The sequence below is a fragment of the Phocoena phocoena genome, chromosome 12, assembly GCF_963924675.1.
Source record: "Phocoena phocoena chromosome 12, mPhoPho1.1, whole genome shotgun sequence".
NCBI lineage: Eukaryota > Metazoa > Chordata > Mammalia > Artiodactyla > Phocoenidae > Phocoena > Phocoena phocoena.
In genome coordinates this window covers 32,615,512-32,630,191 of record NC_089230.1, presented here as the reverse complement: position 1 = coordinate 32,630,191, position 14,680 = coordinate 32,615,512, and the positions used below count along the sequence as shown (strand labels likewise).

Genomic DNA, 14,680 nt, shown 5'->3' with positions numbered 1-14,680 from the left:
ATTTATATTTAAGACTATACACTATAAAGTTTCTCCTCTTTTATAAGCGTAGATAGACATTTTTCTTGGTTATTTAAATGCAGTACTTACTGTTCAATGTCAATGAACGCAGGTCATGAGTTCTAAGAAGGACTCAAATAAAGTGGCATTTTCATGTTTATTTACCAAGATCTGCTACTTTTTCATTATCAAAAGCCTCTTGTGTCTCCCCACTCCCTGCCGTGAGTAGTAAATGTGGTGACAATTAGTTGACACATGCTTTAGGCAGCCATTTATCTAAATCATATTCACCCCTGTCTTTTATTTAAGTTGGGCACCCCTAAAATGCTTTAAGCACTTGATTTTGCTTTTATATTGTTAACTGTCTTCATTAAATGAAAATATTAATAAAACATTTTACTAACAGAAATTAACATATACTGTCAAAATCAGAAATAGAATACAGTGTGTTTTGAAAAATCCTAAAGAATAGAAATTTGCATAAGGAAAAAAAAGAAAGGAAACAAGTTTAAATCTCCCACGTGTCTTCCCACTTTAAAAATTACACAGGAACAATAAATAGGAACAGTAAAAGTAGAAATGGCTTTTAACAAAAACAAAAATGGTCCGTTATTATACTCATGAACGGATAGGGTTAAAAGTAATAATTCCAAGAGAAGATAATTTAGAAAAATGCATTTAATTATAAAAATTTTTTTAAATAAAAAAGCAATGGCACAAATCACCACAAAGATATTTAAGTGATCATATCCACAGGCTGCTCTTATAATTAAAATTTGCGACTGTTCTCATTAGCAGCATTTTTCCCTCCTAATTAGAGTGACATCAAGAGCTTCTGAGAATGTGCAATTTTTCCTAAAGTCCTAATAAAAGTATCATAAACACAGTTGTGCGATATTTATTTACATCATCTTTTATTTACTACACTCTAAACTCAAAAAATATTGAACATTTCTCTGTCACTTCATTCCTCTTATTTACAGTACAGAGGCTCATCTCTTTTCACAATATGGTTTGTACATTAAAATCCCTGGGAATAGTCCTTTCCACCGCATTTTAATAAATTTGCTCTGATTATTTAAAATAAGGACACAAACAAAAGCTTGTTCATATGACTCTGTCATACCCAGAAGAATAACTCTTACTGTTGACTTATTTATGAGTTAAAAAAAAAAAAATTCCTCTTTCAGCAGAATACATTCTCAACAATTACTGGATCATACAATCATGCATATTTGTACTGTTAATATGACAACAGGTAAAGCCAGCTATGACTTTTTAAGTTTCATTTAGAAGACTACAGCATACGTGAAGTGATCTGGCTTTCACTCTCTTGTTATCCATAATCCAGTTATTCCACGTGGATATTTTTTATTCATTCTGAGTATGGAAGTCTTAAATGGTGCAGTAATAATTGGCAGTTTCTGACAGTTCTATTTTCTGGATAGTGGATACAGTTCTGTGCACATATGTCAGATAAACTGAAAAAAAATGCAAATCACTTCATGTGATACAGCAGAAAGAAGTGGGACGCTATTGTTTGAACAAATGATTCAAAGAGATAAATATTAACGTTCAATAGAGACAGGAATACTGTTGAATTCAGTCTGGTTTAAGAGGTAATGCCCTTACAACTTGCCACACCTGGTATTTGTTACCTTTTTGGTTGAAAAGTAAAACCATTTGGGGGAAGGCAGATGCCAGGAGGAGAGAAAGGTGAAAAAGCATATATTACTGTATGTATTATTTTAGGAGAAAAAAAGAGAGGGAAGAGAGTATATTTTCACATTTAAAAAAAATGATGTCACTTCTGGACACATTCCACGGAGTGTATGAAAATAGCTTCCAAGCTAAATAAGCCCCTTTCTTCTCACTCCAGAGATGTTTTCTAATAATAATATGAATAAAAATAATTAAGATAATCTGGCAGCAGCACAAATCTATAACTTTTTAAAGCTTGAGTGTGTCACTATTCAAGAGTCAGGTACATTTGAATAATAAAAGTGTCCCACTGTTTCTTTTATTTACACTCTTGACCCAGCAAATAGGACTAAGGGAGTCCTTGCGGTTATTTGCAGCGTTAAGACTTCTATGATGGCTTTGACTTTATAACCCATTCAGCATTGGGGTTGAGCTGATATAAATCCTTCATGTAAGTGTCGTCATCGAGGCAGCGTTCCCCTAGTAAAGAGATGTTGCATCAGTTTAATACAGTGGGGAGATAGGGATGCAATTTTAACTTTAAGCCTAGTGGTTTAACTCAAGTCTTACTCTTCGAAATAGTTCTCATTTTTTCCTGTCTCCCATAATATTATAAGGCTTGGCCAAATATTGGAAAAGTCGACTGAGTAGATCTCTAAATGTGCAGGTTTCAAATTAATTTAGGAAGTTGAAAATTCTGTGATGGGCTTTTAAATGGTTCCTTAAAAGCTTATTCACCTTTATTAAGAGTGGCAACAGTTTTGAATTGACCTAAGTAAGAAACCATGCTTAATTCCCAATATCTAATAGCAAAATGCAAAATCAAATATATTAATACTTAATCTTTTTTTTTCTAATAACCTTGATTAATACAGGTAACAATACAGAGTTCTAGTGGAGTTGTGGTTTATTTAAATTTTTAGGAGTCTTCACATTCTTGTATTCAACTTTCAATATTTACTAAAATTTTTAAGTCCTAGAAAAAAATTCTAAAAACTTAAAATATTTTCAATTACTCTTTTGAATTAAACACCATTTCATTTATTTGTTGACAATTTCACTCTTACCTTTTTAAAGGTCAAAATAAGAGAAAACGTTTATGTTGAATTTTAATAAGAAGATGAGTACAACCCATTGATAATTACACGTAGGAAAATAAAATATGAGACATGGTCAAAACGAATCCATTTATCTTATTTCTATTTCATAAGCTAACAATATGTTTATGTATGCATATTATTTAGTAGGCAATCAACAATGGCAAAAATAACTTCTGCTTTCGCTAAATATATCTAGTACTGTACCATAATAAAAGTGTCATCTTGGTCTTAAATGAGCTCAATTACTTCCTTTATCAAGATGTGCCATCAGTGTATAAAAAAGTTTTGAAAAACTGCATTAACCATTTTAGAAGTTATTCCTATTTTAGAGAACCTGCCTTTAGCTCAGGTTCCACATAGATGGGCATTTGTACAAAGAAGCTCTAAGGAGCCAGAACAGAAAGGTGAGACCACTAAAAAAAAATCCACAATATTCATCAACCATCTACAGCTTGCTATATTTTACTTCTAATTTCTTTTTCTCTCCCAAAGACATAAATAATAACCACTGGCAATGTCAAATCAGCATATGGAATGCAAGATTTAAAAAATGTGCTTACCGGGACTTCCCTGGTGGTGCAGTGGTTAAGAATCCACCTGCCAGTGCAGGGGACACAGGTTCAATCCCTGGTCCAGGAAGATCCCACACGCCGCGGAGCAACTAAGCCCGTGCACCACAGCTACTGAAGCCCGTGAGCTTTAGGGCCTGCGTGCAGCAACTACTGAGCCCACATGCTGCAACTACCGAAGCCCAGGCACCTAGAGCGCATGCTCCACAACAAGAGAAGCCACTGCAATGAGAAGCCCGCGCACCGCAACGAAGAGTAGCCCCTGCTCGCCACAACTAGAGAAAGCCCGCGCACAGCAACGAAGACCCAATGCAGCCAAAAATAATAAAATAATAAATAAATAGCAACAACAAAAAAGCACTTACCAATATTTCCTCCAATTTCATACAAAAAAACTTCCCCATTCTTGAGAGTCTGGGCAACCCCACTACTAGGGATAAAACAAACTTATTAGTTGCATCATCAGACAGCTTGCAAGTAAATCACTTTAATGTCCTTGGGGAATTCTAGCTTGTATGGAAAATTCATAACTTAGACATACTGTAATTATCTACACGTTTGTATTTTCCCATCTGTTAAATGTGCTGAATAGGTAATAAAAATGTCACGCCTGTAAATTAAAATAAACAAATGGAACTGTACATCTGAAGGTGAAATAATAAATCAGTATCTAAATTTGTAAAGTTAAAAAGAAAAGTAACATTTTAGCTGCCAATAAAATTATTAATATGGTCATCTATTTTGCATAGGGACCAAAAAGGTCCTCATAAAATTCTAAGAAGTAACGTTTCCACCTTAATTTTCACATTGTATTTATTCAATAGGTATTTATCACGGATTTGCTGTGCTGACCACTCTAATAGTCTGCAAGATGAACATAAAGACTAGGACATGGTTCATAAACCTCCCTGTGCTGACCGTCCAAATACGGGAGGTACATACACTCAAAACAGAAGCAGATACTCATTATGAAGACTTTACAAGTAGGATGCACGTACAGGTTTATACTCTTCAAAGAATAAACTCTCCAGAGCATTAGGTTCAAACAATAAAAATGGGTAAAATTCAGTGGTTTACAAAAATCTCTGTATCTGGGAAACCTGCTAAAAATCAGATCCAGGGCTCTAGAAACTCTGATTTAATATGTCTACATGAAGCCCGAGAATGTGGTTTTTCAACGCTCTCTAGTGGGACTCTGACGCTCAGAAAGATTTGTGAACCACTGACAGAAGACCCTGAGGACACACTCCCTGGAACTGAGAAGAGAAAACCAGGTCTGACTTTTATCCAAACCGTTAGAAAAAAAGAGTACGTAGAGGCTTTCCTAACCCACCATTTAATGGCTTATCTGGTTATCCAGCTCCATCTACTCTGCTGTCCATGACACACTGACTGCTCAGGGCTATGGGAGTCCTCATGCTTAAGATCTGCCCTGCTAAGCTGTATCCTGACCAAGAGACGATTCGCTTCGTTTTCAAACTGGCGTATGCTTCTTTTTTGAAATTAAATAATGTAATAATTATATTTTCATTTTTAATATAGTACATAACCCAATAAACTATGAGTATAAAAAGAGTCATTATTTCATGAAAACCAAGTGGAATGTCTTGGCAGACTAAAAAAAAATTCTAGTGAGATATTGTTCTCAGATTTTGCTTCTTGAGTATCTATGTTCTTATGCCACTTTACAGAAACCTGAACTGGATTTCCTGGTACACATGAGCTTTCACTTAATACTAATCAACAAATCCATACAGAAAAGACAACAGTCGTTATCAAAGACTGGTGAAGACATTGGGCACTTATTTTATGTCATTCATGTGTTCTTGGCTTCAGTAGAGGAAGAAGGGGAAGAAAAGGATGGAGGGAAGTAGGGTTTCCCACTGTCACTATACAAGTGGAATGCAAATGGGAGGAGGGGAAAGTGGTGAAAGAAGATACATATAAACACTTACTGAGAATTTCACTTATTAGATGGCCCAGACAGATAATGCTATGTGCCTCACGGTCATTTTCCCAGTTAATTATCACAAGGCTATAATGTAGGCCCACTTTTACAATGAGGAATCTGAGACTTATAGAGATTATAAAAACTAGCCTAAGATGATTCAGGAAAAGCTGGTATTTGGATCCAGATCATCTGCTTCTGGCATCCCCAAGCATAAGGGAAAGGGCTGAGGACTGGGGGGGGAAAGGGCAAATGGACCAAGATGCTTACCAGACTTCCCTCTGGGTGAAGCAGGATGGCAAGAAGGGGGGAGGTAGAAGAAGGGATTCCACTTAAGGGGGTAGCAAAGCACCACAGCAGAAAATCCAAATATGCAAATGGCAACTGTCACAAAACTGGTGCTTTCTTAGAAGAGTATGCCTACTATTATCCTACTCTACCCTAAATATTGAAGTCAGAGCGGAATATATCATACAACTTCAGAGTCACACCATGTATCATCTACAAGTAGAGGAACACAAGTACAGATTAAATTGAGCACTTGGGTCCTGCAAATAAATGCTGTGTAAATTAAATCATGTCTAGCCTGGAAGAGCTGCTTATACCTGAAGTCTGGCCAGATCTTCAAGTACACCCTTTGTGGACTGACTCCCTTGAAGTGGAGAGAACTTTTAGGGAGCAAAGACATCCAAGACGTTCCAACTGCTCCCAGAACTTAATCCCCCAAAATTCCAACTGGCCCAGGATTTTAATCCCCCCAAAGTCCATCTAGTCCCAGACTCTGTACCAATGGCCCCCAGATTCATGATAGCCTCTAGGCGCTCGAGCCAGTATGGAGAGGGGTTAAAGGACCTCCTTGGGGGACAGAAACCACAGATTTAGAACTCAGCTCTACTCCACCACCTACGTAACGCACAACCTTGCAAAGTCTTGGTTTTCTTATCAGTATAACAGAAGTAAGATAATACTTCCTTCAGAGCATGGTTGAGAGGGAAGTTTATGCTGGCTTACTGAAAGCCCAGAATTAGCACTAAGACACTCTTTTATTTCATCACCATCTGTTAACTGCACGGGCTCATCTCTTCTCCCAATTTACAAACCCTGAGGGAAGACAGTTTAAAGTATTTTTTATAACCCTTCCAACATCTAGCAGAGAGCCATAGACAGAGCAGACACGTATTAAATACATGTGGTTCTGTATTAAAATTGGAGACGTTCTGGCAGAAAAGTTGAATGTTAGACTGAGGAGATGAAATTCTATGGGAGACAGAGTAGACAGAAGCTAAGAGGCCAACGTCCCTGATGTCCCTGTCTTTAAAAGAAAAAAAAAATTAGATTTGCTTATTTCAATGAGTGGAAATGAGCGAGGGAAGCATTAAAATATAATTTTAGCTAAAATTAAGAATTTGAACACTGAAATGCCTATACCCTGTTCGAACCCCTAAAATTCAAGAAAAGATATCGCGAAATGTCTCTGAAAGTGTACATGGGAGGGATGCCAATGACCTTCAGAGGACTACTCCTGCCCCACCAGCTGCACACAGAGGGGAAGGCTTGGCCGTTCTACTGAGGATAGTATGCTTTGTCCTACTGACTTCAGAGCTCCAGGGACTGGCTGTCCCCTCTCAAGTCTTTATACCTTCTGTTTTAAAATTTAAGCATTTCTTTGTATTCATTGTATTTCCTAGAAGAAGTTGTACCTTTTGTTTTTTTTAATCCCACTGTATCCTAATTAGTGATTTTCCTAACAGCCTACACACAGTAATTAACCTCCAATCACCATATTCTGGAGAGAATATTGAGTGGCGTCATGTACCAAGCCCACAGCGGGCACAGTGAAGGAGTGCGCAGACCTCCTGCTCGAAACAGGCTCCACTTGAACGCAAACTACACCCAATGAACTCAACTCATTCCAACAGTCTAATTGTTAAGTCTGCTTTTGTTTTCTGCCGGGAAGACAACATTAATAAGCCCTCACATCAGCCATAGTTTTTTTAAAAAAAAAAAAAAAAAAAAAAAGAGGGGAGGGAAAGAGAGAGCAAGTGAATTATACCATGGAATAATTAAAACAAAACAGGCCTCTACCTTTCTTGGCTGAGAAACCTGGCAAGTACATCACTGGCTCTGAGTTCTTCAGTTAGCTGTATTGCCATGGAAACTTTCGAAAGATGGGGAGCTTGCACTCGAATCACTCCCTGAGGAACGTCAGCCTGCAAAGCAATAATGACACTGGAACAAAGCTGGCAGCAGCTGGAACATGTAACTCTGTACAACGCATTATACGGTAAGTGTGCTTAACTACTACGCGTTTTACTTCACTACATAAAAACCTTAACTACTATATAATGTAATTTGCTAAATTACATCAAACCTCAAATATCCTCTTAATGGTGATAGGAGAACTTCATAATGCCTGTGCAGTAATGCTTAATTATTCTTAAAGATGTAAAGAATGACAGCAATAACCATTACTGCCATATTAAGTGCTGATTTCTGAGTGTTATCTACTAGAGGGTGCTTCTTCATGTAGCAATTTATGAAATTGAATCAGAAAGAAGTTACTTTGCATGCTATTGCAATGTAAGCATTTTTAAAAACATTTCTGCGCATTCACAAAATTTCACAAAAATTTTTGTCCCTGAGAGTATTAAAATCAATGAAACATACTTTTCTAATACATTTGTATTGTGTCTGCTCCTCACTTGGCTGACGAGCATACACTGTGACCGCATACTTTGAACCTGAGATGACCCATTCTAAATCCTTTGCCCACAGACGTTAAGAACATTTTATGTATTTGGAAGGTTATCAGAGAAAGATTTTGAGGATTGTAATATCAAAATATCAACGATGGCATTCAAAATATTAGGCTTAATTAAGTCCTAACGCTTCTGCTAAAATAAATACTAATTTATTATTTATAACCATATGTTCTTGAACAGATCTTAGACCAAACAGCATGCACAAATTGTTTAAACATAATGCTTTAAACACTACAAATACCCTGTTTAATTCAACCAAAATTTACTAAGCATCTACTGAGTACCAGGCATTGTGCTAAGTCTACTTACCTAGTAAATAAATAAGACACAAGTCCTTCCCTGCACATTATTTTTGTGCTCATAATATCATTTTTAAATGTATATGGTCTTGAATTTTTTTTAAAACAAAGTATATAACACAGATGGAATTAACGTGATTCTTTTCAACGTTTAACAAAAATAAGATGATTTTTAGATCGGGCTGCATAAAAACGCAGGTGCCCCCAAAAGATATGACTGCTTCTCAGTAACATCTGAGATGTAGTGCGGGAATAACAAAGAAAAGCGATACTGCATAGGACTATCAAGGGAGAAAAGGGGCTTCCCTGGTGGCGCAATGGTTTGAGAGTCCGCCTGCCGATGCAGGGGACACAGGTTTGTGCCCCGGTCCGGGAAGATTCCCGCATGCCGCGGAGCGGCTGGGCCCGTGAGCCATGGCCGCTGAGCCTGCGCGTCCGGAACGACAATGGCTTCGTTCCCTGAAGGCTACAAACACACGCTCAACCTGTAGAGACAGCCTGCGCCCTCACCTGACCACTCGGTGAAGCCCCAAAGGGTGCATTCACTCCAAGCCAGACAAAGACAAAGCATGTGGTACTGCCCGCTCACCATCCTGCTAGACTAGACGAGGGACTGCATTCCTAGCAGCCTTGTATGACTCCTCTCCCTGGGGATACTGAGCTCAAGGCAATCCCTAAAGGACGTCCTGATCCCAACCTGTGCCCAGACCCCTCAATTCCTGCTCTATCTCTCCCATCCAGCCTGGACCCTTGGCTTGGTTTGTTGACTTCCAATTTCTGGCGCTTGTAGTTTGGCCTGATACCTTACCTAGTCTCTGACCTCCACCTCGCCTCTAGTTTACAGGTCTAATTTGCCTTTTCCCTTGATTCTAAGACAGATTTTATTTTCATTTGTAGCATTTTGAAAAATGAGCTGCTTCTTACAATGGATGGGGCATTTCACGTGGTAGTGTTGTTACCTTTTTCCAAAGTAGTTATTCAATCAATGAAGTATCTTATAACTCAGGGATTACGCTACATGCACTTCTCCCTTGGGGTTCATCTCTAGCTTATATCCTGCTGTGGCCATTCTGCCTGCTGTCCTGGCCTCAACTGTTTCCTCATAGGAGGTGAAAAACAATAAGCTGGGCCTGACAACTCGAAAGGTGGAGCGAAAATTGTTATAGCAACAGTTGAAGCACTGAGTCTGTATTGATAAAATCCAATCCATCTTGCCTACTCAGGGAAGCAAGTACCAGCATTTTGGATTCTGTTAGTCTATTGTTATAACTGTATTATAGGAGGGTCCTAAACAGCAGGTTGGGGGTTGCAGATCGACATCTACTTTATGCTGATTTAAACGTTAGGAAATTCTGCTCAAGTCATAGTGCCAAATAGCCTTACATAGAGGCTTTCTTTGGTGAAAGTAATAGCAGCAAAAACTGTTTCCATAATTACATCTTATACAACCCTAGAATATCAAAAACGGCAGGCAAACGTATGCTGACATTTAAAGTGAAGTAAGTTGATATGATTAAGTTTTTATATATAGAAGGTCTACAATAAATGAGTTATACAAGCAAAATGATCCAGAAAAATAATATGTTGCTGTAAAGAGTTCAGGAATATATCAACCTTCCTCTGCTCCCTGCCTCCCCCACTATTCCTTGTGGCATATTCCATTCTTTGGATAAAAAAGGACAGTCAAAATTCACTACAAACACCATGCTTTCCTATCTTGACGTATGTTCTCCTCCCCTTCTGAAATATCCCCTGCTACCTATCCATTTTTCAAGGCCCAGCTCACACACCTCAAACCGCATGAAACACTCCGTGGAGGGTTTCTGACTCCATAGCGTCAAGAGGAATTTCCTCTTTCCACTGAATCTCTTTTATGATGGAGATCCTAATATATGACACCTGTATTCTAGTTACATGCCACATATCTGAGTGACATCTGTAGCCATCTATCAATGTTTACTGATTACATGAGTCACTCAAAAATATTTCTCACTGGGGACTTCCCTGGCGGCCCAGTGGTTAAGACTCTGCACTCCCAATGCCAGGGGCATGGGTTCAATCCCAGGTTGGGGAACTAGATCCTGCATGCTGCACGGCACAGCCAAAAAAAAAAAAAAAAAAAAAATATATATATATATATATATATATATATATATATATATAATTTCTCTCTAAAAATGGTATGCTAATAAAAGTAAAATTTCTCCAGAATAAAATAAACTATACCAATGAGTATTTTCCTTAATAGCAGAAAATAGTCTTAGGAATATTGTCTAAAAGAAACAAGTTAAGTTGCTTCCATCTATCACGTGGTACTACTACTCCCCTTGCTACTGGGAAAAGACAGGGAGGGAAAGAGAACAGAAGAAAGGAATTAAAGATGCTACAAGGGATAATTCAGTCATTTGGTCCTACAGAGAGTAACCAACATTAGCATGCACCTGCTTGGGGATGCAGCCACTTTTCCCCCAAGGCATCTCATGAACAACTAAAGACCCCTAACAATATGACCATGGCCTATACTTTCTAAATGAGGTCAGGGATCATACTTTGGAGAGTATGGCCATAATTTCTTATAAAACCTAACATTGAAATCAGGGTGGTGTCAGGGGTTGTACCCGATAGCACCACATCTGACACAGGAATCCAGTCTCTCTGATTGTTAGTTTAGAAGCAAGAGGCCCAGGTACCAGCTTCTGAGGGCACTTGAGAGTTCTCACGCGTATGTGAAAAGTCAGGTCATTGCTGTATTTTGGCTTTTGCCAGCATATGGGGAGTGGCGTGTGTACAGGTTTCTTATGGCTATGAAATTAAACATTTCCCACACCCTTCCCCTCAGTGCATGTGTATGTGTTTGTGTGTGTGTGTGTGAGAAACAGTAACAATTCTCAGAGTGTTTATTTCTGTGGCAATACATCCCATCTAAATTCTCACAACAATAAAAAGATTAACAGCCTGACTCAACTTGAATCTACCCTGCCTTTTGCCGTTGGAGGAGAAATTAGTTTAACTGGTAACGTGTAATGGTTAAAGATGAAGCGTTTAGAAGTTGTTTCTGGAAAGTTTTCCCTGGATTTCTTGACAAGGGTGGCCAAATGATATTTACTAAAGATGATAAACAATAAATGATGTCAAAGCTCTCATTTAAATAGTGTATGACAACTACTATTAAGCTCCAGGATCATGGTGTATCAAATACTAAAGCTATTAGTATGCTAATTACACTGAGCTGCCAAGCTTTGAATAGACACAACATGCCTGATCATTAAGCCAAACCGTCTGTTCTTAGCTTGAGCCATAAAAATAACTAAGTCTGTGAGTAGTATAATCTTTGTAACCTTCCTATTTCACTTTTTTTTTTTTTTTTTTTTGCCTTAACAGCTGTGACTCTGTCCCTTACTTTTAAATTTCTTTGGTGTGCTTGGGAGCTGAAGTTTTATGATGTACAGCAGGACTGGAGAAGAGCAGTATCTGACTAACATGCCATTAAAAATTAGTCACAAAGGATTTTACAACTTACAAAATGTTAGTTAATTTCTTATGCATGCAAAGACTGTTAAAATAGAGAAAATGATCTCATACGGCCCTCACATGTTTTACACATTGAACTAAAGTATATTTTTAAAAATAGGATTTTAGTTCTTACTATCTGGTAAAATAAACAATGATTTTAGTATTTTCTCAAAAGGTGTAGATAAATACTGTGTTGCTCATATTTTTACACTCTAGAGGCCATAAATTTAATGTCAGACCCTCAGGAGAAATGTTAATTTCTTCTTTTAAATTAAAAGCTAATTTAAATGTAAAGCTGACATTTTTTAATACTACAAAAAAACCTTTTATCTTCAAAAGGGCAAATTGGACATATAACTTTCTCAAATAAAGGCCAGATATAACACACATTTTAGAAAATTTAACAAGGACATTTTAGCAGGGTATCTTAAACTAAAATGGCATATTCATCACTTGGAGGTGGAGATACAGAAGTCGTTCTCTGTTGTCTTGAACTGTCTGCTCTGACTATAACTGGGCTTTTGTTATCCAGATGCTTAAACTTTTATCCAACTTACAGATTCAGAGAATTTTAAAGAAGGGCCTGAAGTAACTTCCAAAATTAATAATCACTTAATTGATAATGAAATAAGTTGTGATATTTTTCTCTTTTAATATGGTATTTAAGTACTATAAAAAAAAATCAGAGAATGTCTGAAAAAGAAACAAGATTTTGTGCTTGATATTGTAATTTGATTTTCCACATGAGTCCCCAACTAGATCCAGACACTGTTTCCAGACCTAAAGCAGATGCTTGAAACTGTACCTGCGACAATGCTCTGGGTCAGAGCTGTTAAGTGAAACCAGAGATGGAATTCTAAACAGAGCTGTGACTAGACACACAACTTCAGCCACAAACGACCCAGAGTCTACACCGCACTGCTGCCAACTCCAGGATTCTTCTGGAGAATGGCAGAAGATGAGAGAAACAGATTTCTTTTCCATGTCCAAAACTCTAAAAATGTTACCAGATCATTTTGGAACTCTTAGCGAGTCCTGTAAGCTCTCTAAAGCTCAAGCTCTGGACCGTTAATTAAGGGTGTGACCAGCAGATCATCCTGAGTTAACACTGAAGCTCACCTTAGGAAGAGAGAACTTTTGTTCCCTTTACAATGAGGGCAGATGTGGTGAGCAGCCTGGCTTATTTCACAGAATCTCACAGAGCCCCACTTTGTGCTCACGCTCTCTCATAAATGTACAGCTTCCTTTTACTTTCAGAGGTAAGCTTAAATGACAGAAGAAAACTCACCCAGATCTAAGTCCACAATGGACTTGAAACCTGTATGATTCAGCAATTCATAACCAGATGCTCATCAAAGCTGCCCTAGATCCTTTTTAGACAGGGATGCAGTCTGAGGTAATTACGGGTGAAATGATGAAAGGTCTGTGATTTCCTTAAAAATACTAAAAGGAAAAAAGGTGTGGAAGACAAGATGAAACAGGATTAAAAAAATATGGGTGATTGCTGGTGATGGGTTTATGGAGGTTCATATACTATTCTATCTTTGTGTATGTTAGAAAACTTCCATAATAAAATTAAATATATGTGCACACAAACACATATACAGCAAAAGACAAGATGAAACAGGATTAAAAAAATATGGGTGATTGCTGGTGATGGGTTTATGGAGGTTCATATACTATTCTATCTTTGTGTATGTTAGAAAACTTCCGTAATAAAATTAAATATATGTGCACACAAACACATATACAGCAAATGGGGGAAAAATTACCCTGACAGTTTTTATACTATACACATGTGCAGGTACTGCTCTGGGAGATTCTGATTCAGTGGGTCTGGGAAGCAACACAGGCATGGTTTTTTGCTTTTTGTTTTTTAAAATAATATCACAGAAGCCCCTATTGTATACTTCTGGTTAAACACCATTAATCTGGTCTTACTCTCATTTTATAGAAGAAACTGAGACCCAGAGAGAGAAAATGATTTGCCATTAATGTCTCGTTAATGGCAAAGCTAGGGCTATATCAAGCCAAATGACTCCCGGTGTTTGATGTCGTATGTGTGTATACGTGTGTGTGTGTGTGTGTGTGTGTGTGTGTGTGTGTGAGATATCATTCCCAACTACAAGTTGAAGGCTATCAGAAAATGGTTATTTTCAAATAGTCTACAATTATGTTATTTTTCACTGTTTCCTCTTGCTGTAATTAATAGATGTCTCATTAGTACCTAAGAAATTCACACTTGTACCAAATAATTAATATGCTGCAGTCATTATAAACATTGGTCTTGTTAAGTAGATTGTGTCACTTACAACCTGATTCAAACTATTAATTTACCTAGTCAAGCATGTCTTAATAACATGAATGCCCAATTATATACAGTTAACATTAATAGCATACAGAGGGCTTTAAAAAAATATTGCCTTGATGAATTCTCATGATCTATAATCTCTTGTCTTTCACATTTCAATCCCTAGAAAGCATGGTTTCTTCCATCAATAGTCACAGACAATGCTTTGGAGAAAGTCACAACTAACCCTTCAAATGCAAAATCTAGAGGACCTCTTATCCAAGGCTAACCTTACTCAACCTCTCTGTAGCATTTGGTACTACTGATCAAGCTCCCTTACTTTATTCTTCCCCCAGGGGGCTAAGACACTACAGTCTTCAACTTTCTCTTACTTCCTATTATTTCTTGCCCTATTCTACCAGTTCCATTTCCATGGCCCACTACTTAAATATTGGTGTTTTTGCCTTTTTGATTTCTTACCCCATATATCCACTTGTG

General features: G+C 37.6%; 1 protein-coding gene across 2 annotated transcripts in view; it reads right to left on the bottom strand.

Moving 5' to 3' along the window:
- Positions 1-1,354: 1,354 nt before the first annotated feature.
- The window catches only part of ARHGAP18 (Rho GTPase activating protein 18), a 131,576-nt gene continuing 118,250 nt past the window's right edge, over positions 1,355-14,680 (bottom strand). The window contains exons 13-15 of one of the 2 annotated variants that reach the window (XM_065888743.1): positions 7,404-7,528; positions 3,736-3,800; positions 1,355-2,181 (exon numbers count right to left, since the gene is read on the bottom strand). In XM_065888743.1, coding sequence (XP_065744815.1) covers positions 2,090-2,181; positions 3,736-3,800; positions 7,404-7,528 — 282 coding nt within the window. In that variant the 3' untranslated portion in view covers positions 1,355-2,089. The remainder of the gene's footprint in view (positions 2,182-3,735; positions 3,801-7,403; positions 7,529-14,680) is intronic. The other variant, XM_065888744.1, reaches the window with a different exon arrangement.